Source organism: Nelumbo lutea, chromosome 4, assembly GCF_056320005.1.
Source record: "Nelumbo lutea isolate HS-2025 chromosome 4, American lotus-T2T, whole genome shotgun sequence".
Classification (NCBI taxonomy): Eukaryota; Viridiplantae; Streptophyta; class Magnoliopsida; order Proteales; family Nelumbonaceae; genus Nelumbo; species Nelumbo lutea.
The window spans coordinates 35,506,398-35,523,617 of NC_142687.1; the positions used below are offsets into that span (position 1 = coordinate 35,506,398).

At 38.1% G+C, this 17,220-nt stretch overlaps 2 protein-coding genes across 8 annotated transcripts in view; both read left to right on the forward strand.

The window, feature by feature from the left end:
* The window catches only part of LOC148855175 (uncharacterized), a 33,766-nt gene extending 31,551 nt beyond the window's left edge, over positions 1-2,215 (forward strand). For both annotated transcript variants that reach the window (XR_016094966.1, XM_088941531.1), the window contains exons 10-11: positions 1,014-1,174; positions 1,632-2,215. Coding sequence is in view for 1 of the 2 variants with exons in the window: in XM_088941531.1 (XP_088797657.1) it covers positions 1,014-1,174; positions 1,632-1,886 (416 nt within the window). In the remaining variant the exon portion in view is untranslated. The remainder of the gene's footprint in view (positions 1-1,013; positions 1,175-1,631) is intronic.
* A 2,368-nt stretch (positions 2,216-4,583) lies between these two features.
* Positions 4,584-9,816, forward strand: LOC148855176 (Dynein light chain type 1 family protein). Of its 6 annotated transcripts, none has more exons than XM_088941882.1 (3): positions 4,584-4,898; positions 5,017-5,316; positions 9,309-9,816. In XM_088941882.1, exons 2-3 carry the CDS (start codon positions 5,077-5,079, stop codon positions 9,462-9,464), a joined length of 396 nt encoding a protein of 131 aa, XP_088798008.1. In that variant the 5' UTR covers positions 4,584-4,898; positions 5,017-5,076; the 3' UTR covers positions 9,465-9,816. The 6 variants fall into 6 exon arrangements, with proteins under 6 accessions (XP_088798008.1, XP_088798005.1, XP_088798004.1 ...); XM_088941879.1 differs by having other exon boundaries at positions 4,674-4,898; positions 4,984-5,316; XM_088941883.1 differs by having other exon boundaries at positions 4,731-4,912.
* Positions 9,817-17,220: the final 7,404 nt, after the last annotated feature.

A 17,220-nucleotide genomic window follows, 5' to 3' on the forward strand; every position in this document is an offset into this window, starting at 1 on the left:
AAGTCCTTCTAAATAGGAGGTAGAGCATCCTGTGAATCAAAGTTTGGCCGAACAGAAACAGATAGTGCAGGCAGTCTAAAGAAAAACAACATTACGCGAGACATGAATACAACAAATAAAGGGATCATAGCAAATAAATCCTCTGTGGTCAATATTGTAACCCACAAAGGAACACACGGTGGACTGTGCAGACAATTTAGAACGTTCACAAGAAGAAAGATAAACAAAGCAAACACATCCAAAACATGAAGCATAGATAAATTCGGAGGACGACCAAAACTTCTGAAAGGGAAACATATATCAAGAATAGAAGAAGGAATATAGTTAATCAAAAACACAGTTGTACTAGTTTCCTCTACTCAAAAAGAAGATAGAACATGGGACTCCTATAGCAATGTCCTCACAACACTAAGGATATGTCCATTCTTGCGCTCTACCACACCGTTCTACTAAGTATATGGATAGCTTTATTATACTTGTATTCCATGATTCTTCAAATATGATAGGAAGTCTCCATCAGTGTATTCTCCCCTTGAATTTGAATGGAGAATATGCACTTATGGTTGAAACCAAACTTGTACCATAGCATGAAACATCTAAATGTTGGAAGCACCTTTAACTTGTGGCATAGAAAGTATATCCATGTTGGTACAATCATCAATGAACAATACAAAGTATTTGTATCCAAGTTGAGAAGTGATGGGTGCAGTCCAGAATCACTATGTATAAGCTCAAAGGGAGAAGTAGCACACTCAAACATGTGAGGAAAAAAAGCCCTAGATAGTGGTGATACATTTAGAGAAATGTTAGATTCCAAGTGCATTTAGTTTTGCACCACAAGGTTGTTTTTGTTCATATTGACGTTGGAAACTTTGGTTTCTGTTTCATGATCTAATCCAAGAGAATGATGTTCTGAATGCTTTGTTTTGACTAATGTACATTGTAAATGGAATGGGATTTTGACTCATTGTGGTTAATAATTCTTAACATTTCTTTATCTCATCCTTGGACAGATGACCCATGGCTTTTGAGATCCTTATTTGTGATTGAAGGGTATGTGATTGTATGCATTGAAGACCTTGTGCGGTTCAATTCTTTTTCACTGGATGACAGATCATCATCGACTTATTTCTCCCTAGATTCATGCTGCTCCATCGGTAACATAACAGAATTGGTAATTGATCTTTCTGCTGGTGGTTACCATTTTTTCAGTATTTCTTAATATACTAAATAGCTTGTATCTTGTGATTTCTCATAAATTACCTTCACCAGTTTAACCAACAAGAATATGTTGTATAGTATTATTGGTGCCTGTGCGTCTGCTCTCAAAGATACTGCATTCATAACCAACATCCACCAAATTCTACAGCTAGTTTTCATTGATATATGGAATGCCTTTTTGACATCAATGAATCACTAGCTATTGGCTTTTCCTAGAAATAGATTATTAGATAGCTATGATCTAGGTAAAATTTTGGCCTGTATCTGAGAGTATCATAGTTGTAGGCAGTATCTCTTGCTGTGTAAGAAGCTTTTTTTTTTTTCTTTCTTTCTCTTTTGTTTTTTGACATGATCATCCTCCGGATTTAAAGTATCATGGTGCTTAACATAATGGAACTTAAAATTTTCAGATCATTGAGCCCTGGGAGAGTTGGTCTGTCACCTTGACCCTAGACCGGGTTACATCTAAGAATTTAGGTTGCTTTTCTGATCCCAAGAAAGAAAAGAACAAGGCCAAGCTCAAGAATGAAAAAATGGCTATGGGATCTCTTACATGGAAGCTGAAGTGGTTCTCTGAAGAGACTCTGTTCAAATTTGTGGGATTGCTGAAGGCCATGTATGCAGGAACAACCTTGTCTCCCCTACCTGTAAGATGCATCTCATGAAGCTTTCTGTACTTATTTTGGTAGTTGTATAATCATTTCATTCATTTTGTTCCTGAGCTGCTTTGCATTTTCATTTTTTACCTTGTTTTGGCTGCTGTGTGTTAGTTATTCTTTCTCCTCCCCTCCCTCCGGGTTCTATCTATTCTTTAATTTGTGTTCTTTTCAAATTTGAGTAGTCTGGTGTCTTTGTAAAAATTGTACAGAATAGACCATTAAAGAAAATTCTCATTGATTTTATTTTCTTTTCTACAAGTATCTGTACCAGTACCATGTAAAAATCTTTACAGCAACTATAAACAGGTTTTGCCTCTTCGGTTGAGTACCTAAAATGGATTCAAGCAAACAATTGTTTCCATGTGTGTTTTACAACTGCACTTGTTGATTCGCGTGACTAATTATTGCAGAAGAAATGACCCTAACAGGTGATGATTTATTCAGTTATTAATTCGTAATTTCACATAACCAAGTAACAACCCCGGACCAATCAATAGATCATAACCCATTATTATGATCCAATCCATTGCATTATCCTGGAGCAGTAGTAAAAATCTGGTGACAATGTCCAGGAAAAATCCAAGAATTGGATTGCTTTTATTGTAGGAAATCTTCTGGTGGAATCCTCTGTGGATGGTGGGACAGCAAACCATGCGCCTGTCTCTGGGTTGGCTTATTGGTTCAAATGTTGATTGACACGGTCCTTAATTTGCAAATTCAGATTTCAAATATAGTTATCAGTTATCTTCACCCAGAGGCCAGAGGGTGCTTGGCATTCTGGTGTTTATTCTGCCGTCATAATCACCAATGCAATGCCCCCCCCCCCCCCCCGGTTATGCAACGTTTCTGTCATAAACACGTTTGGTATAGACATCACAGATGTGCTGGCCATTTAAAGTGATTGCTTTTTCATGTGACATTCCAATGCGACAGACACATCAGAAGAGGGTGTTGTAGCAGTGCTTTGTGCTCCTCAAAAAATAAAAAAAATTGGGGCAAAATTCTGGAGTCTGCAATGGGTGTTTTTTTTTTTTTTGCAGAAATGGGCATCAGTAAACACAATTTTTGCCTGTTCATGATATAATACTGATGTTAAACACATATGCAGATAAACACCACGATGCCAGATTTCGTTTGAGTGAGAACAATGATTTCGGGGAGGGATTGACCGGAAACGCTTATCGAAACTCTTAAAGCAGACAATACTCTCGATTTACTTAAAGTGATCTTAAGCGACCAAGTTTATTCAACAGGCCTTTCTCTTTTTTTCTCACGGTTCGAACAAACAACCTTGTAATCCAATCACATGGGTCTCAACTCTCAAGTCAAACAAACTGTTTGATTCAAACCGTCCGAATGCCCTTTTTCCAGCTTGTAGTCTAGACTTTTAGTGATCGAAAATAGAGGCCCAATAGGGGGCGTGATGATTCATTCTAAGGGGACATGTCTTCTGGATAGCACATGCTAAGAGTTTGGATGGTTCTGGCAGCCACTCTGCCATTATCTTGCGCAATTGCCTCGGCATAGATCTTATTCCTGGGGTTCATGATTTTAACTTCCTGTTTTATCTGGAGGTGAAATGGAGTTAAGACCCCAGCAACTGGATGTTGTTTTCTGAGAGTGACAGATGATGCAAGACTTGCCATCTAAGCAACACGGCCTGGCACCTTACACGTTACAAGGACGGATCATTCGATGGGCCCCATTCATGAGAGAGCCTGAGCAAAAGTAAGCATGATTGATGACTTTTGAATCATCTGATTTTTGCTTTTCTTTTGGCAAAGCCTGTAACATGGCCCATATGATATTTTTAATAAAGTAATAGGCCGCCTCACCAGGGGAAAACACAAAGATGGGTTGCCACTTGCCAAGCCAACAAGGTACCACGCCTCTCTGGTTGGTCACAAGACTCACAACTCATAAATGGATTGGTGCTGGTCCAGTCCTTGACATGCCATTTCACTCCCACTAGGGGTACCACCTGTTCTTTACTTTTGCCACGTGGTGTAAATATATCAATGGACCTGTCCATTGTTGTGTGTATGTAAGAGAGAGAGAAAGAGAATTTCTGTTTGGCACGCTTATTTGGGGGTTAAGGTGTGCAAACTTCGAAGCCATAGAAGGAGCCAAAAGGGATGCCGACCAAATTTCAAAAGTCATCGTTGTGGGCCTTGTAGCCGCTTCTTTTTCTCCTTGAATGCCGTTTGTTGTCTCAGAAACTAGGCTCCTTATCAAGTGTCCACTTTTGGTCTTGCTTCCAAATCACTCTTTTTTCTGTTTTGGTCGTTTGTTAGTTCCTAAACAAAGAAAATGTGCCAAATCACCTGAGCAATTTATGGACTCATGTCCACTTAGCTGCTTTGTTCGGCCAAAATGCCCCTTATCATTATCCCTAAGACACTTTACATTCCTTTAATTGAATTGCCAAATTAACATGCAAGATGATTCCTGCTCATCCATACTGTAATTGAAGTAGGAACCTGTTTTGGGATTTTAGGACAGAGATTTGGGACGGTGAATAAGAATTTAAAACACCTTAAATTTAAACAAGTTTTCAGCTTCACTGTTTCAGTCACCAAAACAAGCAAAAATGGGCAAAGGATTACTATCCAGTTCCAAACAGAAGGGTCTTTTATTTGCTAAGTTAACGTGCAAGATGATTCAGACTCTCCCTGATCATCCAAAGTAAAACGACGTGTATTGGGGTTTTAGGACAGAGATTTGGGACTGAAAAATATTTAAAAAAAAAAAAACTTCTTTCAAAAGCAAAAGACTGGTCAACACTTCAGCTTCACTGTTTCAGTGATCAAAGAAGTAAAAATGGGCAAAGGGTTACTGTCCAAACAGAAGGGTCTTTTGGTGGATAAGTAGATTATTGAATATGCTATATAGAGATAAATAAATTAACTGTTTCTACTCCAATGTCCCATGGGCACGCAGAAACACAAATAAGAAAAAGAGAAGAAAGAAAAAGCAAAGCTTTGAAAGGAAGAGATTTGTGTAACACACTCGAGACTGGTTAGTGACTACTGGTAGTTGGTCTCTTCTTTCTTTTCTTCCTTTCCATTCATTCATTTCTTCTCTTCCACTTATTTTTTCTCAGTTTTAGTTCCTTTCTCTTTGTCACTCCTTCAAGCCGAAGGTCAGAGACGAGTATTTGTTGATGGAAAGGAAAAACAGTTAAAGAGAGGATCAAATGGAGGGAGCAGAGGAAGAACTAGAGAGAAGAAGCAGATTCTTGAACAGTCTCATACAGAAGAAGAAAGCGATTGAACAGCAAGAACAGAAAGACCACAAGGAGAGGTTCAATATTCGAGTCAGGGCCTCAGACATGCCTGTTGCTTTACAAAACCAGGCTTTTAGATGCGCCAGGGAATCCCTGGACTCCATGCCCAAAAAGCTTGATAGCAAACGCCTCGCACTTGCCCTTAAGAAGGTAATACTTTAATAGTAAGACTGGTCTTTTTTTCTTATTTTTCTGTAAGTGTTCTGATGATGGTTCCTAGTAAAAGTTTAGTGCTTGGTAGTGTGACCGAATGTTATGAAAGTTCGTTAAACCACTTGAAGCCATCATGGATTCTTCTCATTTGGATCAAAAGTTCTTTCTTATTTTTCCCTCTTTGTTCTTTTTCCCTTCTTCTTTTCTTTTTGTTGATTGGTTTGGAGGAGGGGGGGTTGGATTTGCTGGTCCTGGTTTGTGATGTTTTCAGCTCATCTCTAGAACACTATGTAGATTATTTGATTCGGGTTTGCAGTTGTTAAATTCAATTTTAATATAATAACATTTGGTTCTTACTTAGGCTTTGGGGGATTTGATCTTACATGCATTTGGACATGGTGTTCCATAGGTGCATAAGCGTAGAACTTATAAGCAAGCTTGCTTTTACTATAAAAGCACAGACAGTTTCTTGGAGCATCTGAAATCCGCTCTTGTTCTAAGCGAGGAATCCATTATTGATAGCTTGGTTTAATACCCGAACTACCTATTTTCAATCGAGCAAAGGCTGTTCGCATGTTTTCTTGGTGTTCGATACAGTATGTTTAAGTTTTTGGTGGTATCCAGTAACTTATACAGTACCAAATTTTTTGGTATGAGTTCCTCAAAGTTTCTTCTGCCATCTATCTATTTTATTTGTTAGCAGCACTGGTGTTTTGAGTGTCTTCCTTTAATGTGAAACTTCTTTATATTTCTGATAAAATATAATCACAGATTCACAGGCAAACTTGTTTTATATTTTCTTATTAATTCCATGTTTATCCTTAATGTAAAATCTATAGTTGGGGCCAGAAGAATAAAAACCTCATTAAGATTAAAACTATATTTTCTGAAAAAAAAAGAACTTTTTTAAAGAAATGCCTCCCAGGAAAAGAAAAGAAAATAGAATAAAAAATGAACAATTAAACATAGTTGAATTGGGTTGAGCAGAGATTAGGTCTTCATTGATATATGGTTTTGTGTGATATCATATATGTGTGTCTGTAAGATTTTTCATCAACAAGAGGTTTGAAAATTTTGAACTCTTGACCCAAAACATCCCCTTGCTATATATTTCAATGTATTTAAGCATATAAAGAGAAATGTCCAAGGACATACGCATAACGGTGGACAATTTGGGTGAGGTTACTCAAGACTCTAATCCTAGCCTAACCTGATCTTATTCCAAGTTAACTTCTCTAATTCAAGTGCAGACTAGATACATTTTAGCCTAATGCAACTTAAAGATAGGTTAGGCTAGTCCAATTTGGGATGAGCCTTATCCATGTTGCATCCACAACCCCAGAAGTAGTTCATAGCCTATACAAAATCCAAGCATAGCTCATAGAATAGAAAACAAGTCAAGAATCAAAAGTTACATTTACCTTCTGCAGAAACAGGATCCCTCTGGTTTCTGAAGATTGAGATGAGTGGCCTTTTATGGATTTCTTTTTCATATGTCTATCTTGTTATTTAGCTTCTCTACAGAGACAAGAATGAGGGTGGGAAAGAGGCATTCCATTAGATTAACAGAAGGTAATGGGAACCAAAAACTCCCTTAAAATAAATGAGAAAATGGGGAAAAAGAAAAATAGGATCCCATAAATATAATATAAAGTTCTATGGCATTGACGGTAATGCTTTTGGTATCTGCTCAGTCAAGATACCTTTTATCTTCCTATTCTAGTTTCCTTGTTTGTTATAACTGCCAATTTCCTTCATTTTAACCCATGTTGGATAACACTTCTTATGAATTGTCTATATAGCTGTTAAATAAATTAATGTGGTATTTTTAATAATAGTCATTACTGATCAACATTGGGTGATGCTGTGATGTTCTATGTTTTAGTCATGCTGGTCAATATCTTCATCCTTCAATTATATCCTTCTTTCCTTTCTAATTTAGCTTTAACGTGTCTAGAAGCATGATACCCAGATGTCTGTACATTCTAACATATCCATCCTATATTGAACAAAATGGGTGATCTATATGGCAATAGATAGTGCATGAACACTTCTGGAGTATAGTTTATAGCATGAGCACTCCTAAAATTTGTAAATGGTATATTTTAACAAATCATACTATAAAAAGAATATATGCTTTTGAAGTTTAATTAAATTTAGCAGCCATGTGTCCCCACTTTCTGTGTACATATCAGCATCCACATCCATATCTGGTTATTTTATTTAGTCTATGAGATTATCTCCCCTTCTTTTCTGTATTTGATTGTCATTAATTTTAATGATAGTTACTTGTTATAGATAAAAAAAAAAAAAAAAAAAATAGTCTGAGATGTGGCCTAGATAGAGGGGAACTGTAGAAAACAGGAGCTGCATGGTGACCCAGATGATTGGAATAGTTGACTTGACTTGATCTGACTTAGCTTGTTCAGGTATTATGATGGCATAGGAATTCCTTATAGTGTTTCAACTTGGGCTGGGGCTGAAAACTTCCTAATCTATGGTGGATTTTGCAATGGAAATTTGACAACACAACCAAATCCAGGTCAGGTTGTCCTTGGTGCCTTACCATGTTAACTATATCATAAAAATAACAGAAATGCTCGGCTCATTGGTCTAGTCACTGTTACAAGTTTGAAAGCATTGGAGTCTTAAAATGTTCATGTGATTCATGTTTAGCAATTTATATGGTGGTCTACAGTGTCCACTCAACCTTTGAGAGTCTAGTTAGAGCCAAGTAAATTACAATACAGTAGTCTTGTTTGACAGGTTAAAAGTTGACAGTAAGGCCTCGTTCTTTTTGTGCTACCCAGGTAATGTGTTTCCCCAGGCAAGTGATTCCTGGGGAAATGTTGCCCAGCTACTTACAAATACAGTGTTTGCTTAGGCGATTAGTTACCCAGGTAAGGCACGATAAGAGGAGTGATTTGAGTTTTCAGTGGGTGGGTATATTACTTACCCACCCTCCAGGAGGGTAACCAATACTCTCCGAAATTTTTTTTTCTGTGGGCCCCATTATAACGGTGGCTGAATGTGGGGTTCTTGCAATTCCATGGGATCCACCAAATTACATGTTCATCTTTACTAGAAGACGAACGAGACCTAAGAAGTAAGAACAAATACTTTGTGTTGAGTTTGTTCTGGCCCCTGATCTGTTACAATTCGTACTCTTGGAGTGTAGAGTAATTTAAATTAAACATACTTCCATGCAAGGTTACTGTTAGTATGAGGATAGCTCCAGAACTGCAAAAATTCACTGGCAGACTGGTAAATTCAAATTGGTTTATTCCACATTGTCTCACTTATTTGGAAAGAGAAGTTTTTTCTTAGTGGAATAATACTGATAGGAAGGATTTTTCTCTTGCTTAAACTATCAAAAAAATCTCTTTTTCATCTCTCAAAAGGTTTTTATGTTAACAAATCCATGCATGGGTTATACTACATTGCTTCTTTACCGCTGACAGCTCCATTCAATGTCATGAGTTTGAAAAGAAATTTCTGGACTTAATGTTGCTTTTGAATTTCCCCATCCATAAAGGCATCATGGTGCTTATTTTGGCTCTTGAATTGAATAACTTGGTACAGAATCCTTCCCTGATTCTTGCAGAAGTCTATACAGAATGATTAGCATGGTGCAGAACATTAAATTGTAAACAGAGTTTCTGTTGAGACCACATTTGAGTAACTTCTGTAGTTTACCACTCTTATTGAAGATCTCTTATTAAAAACTAAGGAATTATTTCTTTTTCAATGAAGACGTGATACTCCTATGACCAAATCTTGGAATTGTCTATTCATTTCCTACCTTCTTTACATAGGATATTAGGCAAATTTAACTAATTTCATGTTGAAATAGAAAAACAATTGTGCTTGGGTGTGATGGCTGGAAAAGCCTGCTTGAAGCCTTGACTTTTCTATTGAACTTACAAGTTAAAAAATTTCTTATCTTCAGATTGTGAACAACTTTAATGGGTTTTCTTTTGGTTGTTCAGGAGTTTGATTCATCATATGGTCCAGCTTGGCACTGCATCGTTGGAACGAGCTTTGGTTCTTATGTCACGCATTCACTAGGAGGTTTCTTATACTTTTCCATTGATAAGGTTTACATCCTTCTCTTCAAGACTGCTGTCGAGCCTTTGGACCAGTAAACTTGCCATGGATTTGAATTCCACGACCATAGTGTGGTATATGGAAGGAATATCCAAAAGATTTATGTAAATTTGTGAACACTGCATCATATATATTCATCTGTTTATCCATCATGGATGGTATTCTAGAATGATTTCTAGAACAATAACCTTTTAGACAAAGGTCTCAGTCCTGGAACTCATTCTAGATTTCTGGGTTGATAGCTTATATTTCTTCTTTGCACACTCGATGGTTTCTAGCGTTACATCAGTATTAGCCCCAAATTCACTCTATGGAAGTGTTTGAAATGGAGCATTTGTTTCGTACAGACAAGTTCTTGCTTTCTTGCAAAGGTTGTCGTATGTTTATGTATATTGGCTATGCAATGCAGTGTTTTCAAACCATTTTTTATCCAATCAACCAATGGCCCGAAAGCTGATGGGATCCTGGTTTTTTTGACAGTTTTGATCGGATCAATGGGTTAGCTGCTCGGTTGAACCACCAAACCCATGAGCAGTCCGAGTAGCAAGGTCGCTTGGGGTTCAAGGAGACCCACTTATTTAACTCTTGACCTATTTCTTTTGGCTTAAAAGCTTTGTTACCTGTTTGAAATATACCATTTTCCACAGGGATTTTATCTAACAATGGTCCTTGCCTCCTTGGTTTTGATCTAGATAGGAACCTAAACTTGTAGAGTGGGGGATTGGGAGCGATCAATGTTTTCAACCCGCTGTTGACCATCCAGTTGGACCGTTCAACTTCAACCTGTGATCTAACTAATAGTCGGAAAATGTTCTACAGTTGACCTGGTGAAAAAACCATCAACCTGGGTTTCTGCTCAGTGGTCGAATTGGGGTGGTGTTTTTTCTTTTTTTTTTTTTTTATTTCGAATAACTTTTGGTGAGATGCCAACCGACCAATTTTTTTGTCAAAAAAATGTCTTTTTTGGACCTCAAATCTCAATTTTTAGTTCTTTTTAATTTGTAAAAAATTAAATCTAAAATATAAAATATAAATTAGATCTAAGTAAAACAAAATATATGATGCATGAGAATATAATTATTTATTCTAAATATATATACAAGGGCCACGTGCTATGCATGTATGTTAAATCCGAGGAGAACATTACGCCATGAAAGGGCTCTGTGAAATGAAGAGATGAGAAAGAAAGTGGTTCCTAGAGAGAGACATGGCCAACCTTTTAGTCTAAGTCTCCCCTCCCCCCAAAATGTGCTCCTTCCACCCTTATTTATAGAGTGGGGAGAAAATGAAATTAAATATTATTTTAGAAAATAAAATAAAATGTGATGTGATGATTATAACGAGTTTTAGAAGAAGAGTAAGAAATACCAAGGTTCAAAGTATCAAAAACGCTGTGTGTATTGGAAAGGCAAATTTAAGAGACGTATCAGGATACATCTTGGATACGCATGGATACAGATGAAAAATTAAGATACGCATGGAAACATATGGAAATGCTATAAATATTTTAATAAATCAAAAATAAATATTAATATTACTAAATATAAGACATAAATGAGCTATTTATGCATAAAAATAATATGCTTGTGGGTTTTATGAAAAAAACATATTATAATCAATAAACAGGAAGTCGGGAATAAAAACATACTATCTAATTATGGACATTATAGATCAAGTAATTATTTTGCATGCTTTATTTTAATTATTTAAATACTAAATAATTATTTATTTTTATTCAAATAATTATTTTGCATGTTTTATTCTAAAAATTAAATTAAAATTAAGAAAAGTAAATACATAACAAAAATTGAATTGATTTATAGACATAACAGATGAAATAATTATTTTGTATATTTTATTCTAAAAATTAAAAAAGAAATATCAGAGGCATTCCACTACCTAGAGGCGTGAAGCATAGTTCAAAATGCAAGAGGCGTAAGCCTTTCGAACACAAAGAGGTGAAAACTTCCTTAAGAGGAGGAAGGAGGAATGGGGGATTTCATTTTTTTTCTTTATTTTTAATAAAAATCTTATAATAAGAATAATAAAAATGCATAATAGTTGTTAAAAGGGGGGTCTTGTCGAAACGGAGGCGAGCGAGCAAAGCGAGCTCGCCAAATAAATTGGGCTACATCAAAAAGGGGGATGGGGGGGGGTTTGGCCCCCCAGCCAAAGGGGCAGGGGGCAAACCACTTTCTTTCCCCTTATCTTTTCTAACATTGGCTGAAAATGTAAAAGAAGTTTGAAAAAAAAAACATATTTATTTTTGCTCATTTTTTTACAACCTTGAAAAACTTATTGAATCTTGCAAATTTATAGATGTTTTGGAAAATTTTTACAATATTTGAGTCAATAGAAAAGTTAAAAAGCTTTCTGAAAAAGAAAGAGGGTTTGGGAAAGAAAGGGTTTGGGATAGAAGCCCTCTTTCAAAGGGAGTTTTATTTGCGATTCTGCCACAATAAAATTGTACTGTATCGGCCGATATGGTGCCAAAATGCACTGATAACGATACGGGCACGATACGGCATCGATACAATGAATAGATATGACACATTCAATTTGGTATCATGTACCATGCCGAAAACTTGTTGGATCGATACATATCGACCGATACGGGCCGATACGCGATGAAATTTTGAACCTTGAGAAATACTTAAGGCTTCATTTGTTTGCAATACAAACATCGAACCGAGGTATTTATGTATCCCTTTTTTCATTTGTAAGCGTTTGTTTGATATATAAAAAAGTAATGGTTATCAAATCGAAAATGTATTTTTTGGCATTTTTGTACTTTGAGAAGAGAGCATTGCTATAATTGTTTTTTAGATACAATTTTGTGTTCTTTTAATAATTAATTTTTTGACCAAAGTTAAGATATTGGAGCATTTAATGATGGGCCTACACTTTGCACCGATTTCCAACAAACAAGATGAGTGCAAAAACGATTTAAAATGTGAACCGTGTTTGCATTTATAAATCGAAAAAAGGGTAAATATGCAGTATATATTTGTGTTTTGCATTGCAACCAAACACAACCTAAGAGGTCATTTCAGCATACATTTTCATGTACTATGGGACCCACACTACTTGTGGATATGCCACCAAACGCAGCCTAAGAGAACATTTCAACATACGTTTTCATGTAGTGTGGGACCCACACTACTTGTGGATCATGTCAACACTCTAGGGTGCTACAACCATTATTTTATTCTATGTATGGCTAATGGCATCTTGCCACATCAGCCATATCGGTGACACGATCCCCAACCTATGCACTTGTCTAAGACAGGGACGCCATGGCATCTGGACATGCATTTAACTGCTCTTCTTCATGTGCATTAACATGATGTCTTACTGACTTCCAATCCAAGGTTCAAAATATCGATATGCCCGATGCGCCGGTAGGGGTGTATCTAGGGGTGTATCGGGTGAATCGATACTGTGTTTTATTGGTTTTTTTCTTTTTTTCACAACCGATTCAGGGGGACCGGTTTAAGACTCCTCCACCCCCTGAACTAGTCAGACCCCTGATACACCCACTATAGGGGCATATTGGAAGGGTCTCGAAATGATATGTATTGATCGATATGTGTCAATACTTAGAACTTTGCTTCAAACTATTTTCTCACTTAAAAAAATAAGTGAGTAGACCTAACCTTGCCAACAAGAATAGAGCATCTGCCTTGGGCATATTGAGTAGCCTGGTCTAGAATGTATATGCCTATGATGTGTAGGCCTATACATGCCAAGTTTAGGGTATATGAGCCCAAGTCACCAGGTTGAATTAGACCCCATAATCTGAAGGTTTCAGGTTGAGGTGGGTCTTTAGGTTGAAAATTCTCGGTCGAAGTATAAATGTCCCAAACTATTGAATTATGAGGGTTTATATCAATTCTCTTTTGTCTTTTTGCAAGCATTGTCCCTACATGGGTGTCAAAATTCAAAAATATCCCCGACAATGTAGAAGATGAAAGGGCAAAAATATAAGAATGACTTGAACCAAAAGCAAGGCAAAATCATATAGATCAGCCTCTGGGTCAGCATTAAAACTAAGGCAATACTAAAAATATAAGAATGCTAATAAGTATCTGAGTTTGGGTATGGAGTTTGTGTTGAGGTCACTCCTAAGGCCCTAACTAATTAAACCTGATAACTTTGGTTTGGGAAGATTTTATTTTATTTTGTTGATAATTAGGGTTGTTGAGAAGGTTCGCTTACTTAACTCAATATATCATTATATGTACAAGGGCATATAGTTTTTTCGTAGTCATGGTTCTTCAAGAGTATCATATTACACTAGAAAACGTTTGCCTTTAAACTGAAAATTATCAATAGGGTTGCAAATGGAATGGTATCTTTTTGTCCCATTTTGATTTCAAAGATCCGGCGAAAAGGTGATCCAAATTTGACCCATTTATGTTAGGATTTAATATGAATCCACCCCTTTCAAATCCCCTATGATCTTATTTGGGTTCGATTTCAATATTTAGGGTTTTGTATATAATGGTCAAATTAGTTTAAATGTTGTATTTTTATTAGAGGTATAGGTTTAAGTCTATATAAGTTATTCTCAATTCATTTTGTTCATTATGCACATTAGCAAAAGATTCAAAACTACTTTTAGGTGGTTTTATTAATAATTTATAATATTTTTTATCATTTGGATTTTATTTTATTAATGCTATTCAATATTCAGTTGCAAACCAAATTAAAATTAAATATATATATATATATATATATACATGTATGTGTGTATGTTATCTTTGCTGCCCATTTAACCTGAATGGTCAAACTGGTGACACGCGATCTAGAGACAAGAGTGGTTTGGCCTCCGAATTGAATTTTAGAACATTGTTTTGTACCTATTAGGTTGTTCTTACCATCATGTTTTAAACATGATGAATTTTGAAATGCTAAATTTTAGTTATACTTATAAAATGATGTTTCTTAATCCATTAGAATTGACCTAACTTTCGAACTTTAAGCAATCCTGAGTTGGAATTGATTTTTTTATTCAATGTTTAATAATCAATCTACTTTCTAAAGATGAGATTAATTTTTGCATTTTTTTATGAAAAAATAATTTTGCTTAATTTTTAACATGACAAGTGGGTCAAAACCTAGTATATAATATCCATGTATATTTAACACTATATACACATGTAATAATTCAAATTATATTTTTGAGCCAAATTAAAAAATAAAGATATTTTTATCAAACAAAATCTCCACACTTTCATTTTTTACTTTTTAATAGTATAGATAAAGATATTGAGCTCTAATCCAATGAAACTGTAACCCAATTTTTCGAATTGGATTTGGACTAACCGGGTCCAAGTTGCAGTTGTAGGGGATATTATGAAGTATGATGAACTAATTGATGCACGTAGAAGAAGTGAAAGAGAGTAGATTGTCAAGGAAGTAAAGAAGTGATGGTCCTCTTGAGGTGAGGCCAATGCAAGTGTATCTCAAGTAGGAGAGAGATATTCCACCAAAAAAAAAAAAAAAGTTGGGAAAGAGATAACCAGCGCGCAGGGATATACCGGTATATCGGTACAACCCACGTTCCTAAATCAAAACCAGCAATACCATTGATTTGTTGCCATGGCCACTTTTTGGTGGAGCAGCAATAGGAAATCTAATGCCCCGATTTTCTGTTTTAACCCTGCTCTACGATCACTATCGTTCAAAAAAGTAAGCGTGGACCATAGTAGCACTGCAGTGGCTGAGTTGAGTACCATCGCCCTAAACGACCCGACATGGTACGCCCAGCCGCTCGGTCCCTGCAACTGCAAACGATGGTCCGAGGAAGATGTGGTCGACAGAAGAAAAGGTTGCTTTTCTTACAGACACAGAGACACAGACACACTCTATGTGTTTGTTTTAATTTCCCTTTGACTTTGACCGTCACCATCGATTAGATATTTGACTGCTTTCATAAACAGTTGTTGCTTTGCTATTTCGCTTAGACCTTGATTTAAACATTGACCCATGAACATGATTCTTTACTTTGCTTTTTATTGCAATTGAACGACATCGTGGTTAGCGCCCCCTTCTTTTCTAATTTGAACTATTACAACCCGGCTTTTCCAGGGCAATTATTATTTATTATTAACTAATGGAATATTGAGTGCAACTTTTGTTCGTCTAAATGGAAATCATTTGGCATGGTATATGATGAGGGTAGATTTGGCACTCCAGTGAAATTGTGACACATGACATCTCGTGATAATTAGGAAAACATTCAGCTAACAAACTTACGAATTTGGTGATCCACCCGGGCACCAGTCTGGCCGGCTTGGCGTGACCTGCGTGCGGTGTGCGCGACCTGTGCGGCGCGACCTGCACGAACTGCACGCGGCCTGTGCGACCTGGCCGACCTGGACCAGCCTAGCGCATAGTCCGGCCAAGCCACCCATAAGGCGCCCACCGACAAACCTGGCGTAGACACTGACCCGCCGACTGACACAAGCGCCAACTTGACAACCTGGTCTAGACACTGACCCGCCGACTGACACAGGCGACGACCTGACGACCTGGCCTAGACACTGACCTACCGACTGACACAGGCGCCCCCCTGACAACCCGGCCCAAGCGCCGACCTGGCCACCTGACACAAGTGCCAGCCTGACGACCTTGAGGAGTTCACCACCGTACCCCGGTTCTGACAGGATGCGACGAGTCTTACCATTTGGAGGCTTTTCACCCACCTAACTCACGAGGACTCCGGTATATAAAGACCTCACCCCCCAAAGGGGAGGGGATGAAAAAAGGGAAGTAACTTTGCTCTCTAGCTCTCTCATATTAACTTCAAAGCTCTCTACAATAAGAATGCTAACTTAAGCGTCAAAGAGCCCCCACCGGGAAAATACCCCCGGGACCTCTGATTCAGTTCTTGCATGTCCTTCAACTCCCGCCGTCTATGAAGAGGAGGAAAAGATGGAGTTCTCGGAGGTCCCTCAGCTGTCGCCACCTACAAAGAGGAGGAAAAGATGGATTTCTCACAGGTCCCTCAGCTCCCGCCACCTACAAAGAGGAGGAAAAGATGAAGTTCTCGCAGGTCCCTCAGCTCCCGCTGCCTACAAAGGAAAGAAGACCACCTCATGCTAAGGGCAGTCGGATTGCCCCGCACCAGGGAGCTCCAGCATTCTCTAAGTCACCGGCCGCCTAGTAGGCAGTTCGCCACCAGGCAATTCGCCACCAAGCAGTTCGCCACCAAGCAGTTCTACACCAGGCAATTCGCCACCAGGCAGTTCGCCACCGAGCAGCTCGCCACCGGGCAGTTCGCCACGCAGTTCGCCACCAAGCAGTTCGCCACCAGGCAGTTCGCCACCAAACAGTTTGCCACCGGGCAGTTCACCGCCAGGCAGTTCGCCCCCAAGCAGTTCTCCACCAAGTAGTTCTACACCAGGCAGCTCGCCACCGGGCAGTTCGCCATCGAGCAGCTCGCCACCGGGCAGTTCGCCACCAGGCAGTTCGCCACCAACCAGTTCGCCACCAGGCAGTTCGCCACCAGGGAGCTCGCCACCAGGCAGTTCGCCACCAGATAGTTCACCACCGAGTAGTTCACCGCCAGGCAGTTCACCCCCAGGCAGTTCTCCACCGAGCAGTTCGTTAGTAGGCAGTTCACCACCAAGTAGCTCATCACTAAGGCACGCCACCACCGGGTCAAATAACGAGGTACTTAGCCAAAAAATTTTACATCACAAAACATTGGTACATGGCCGAAAACGGTTACATCAATTGGCGTCGTCTGTGGGAACACACTACAAAAAGCTAAGTTCTCATCCTACA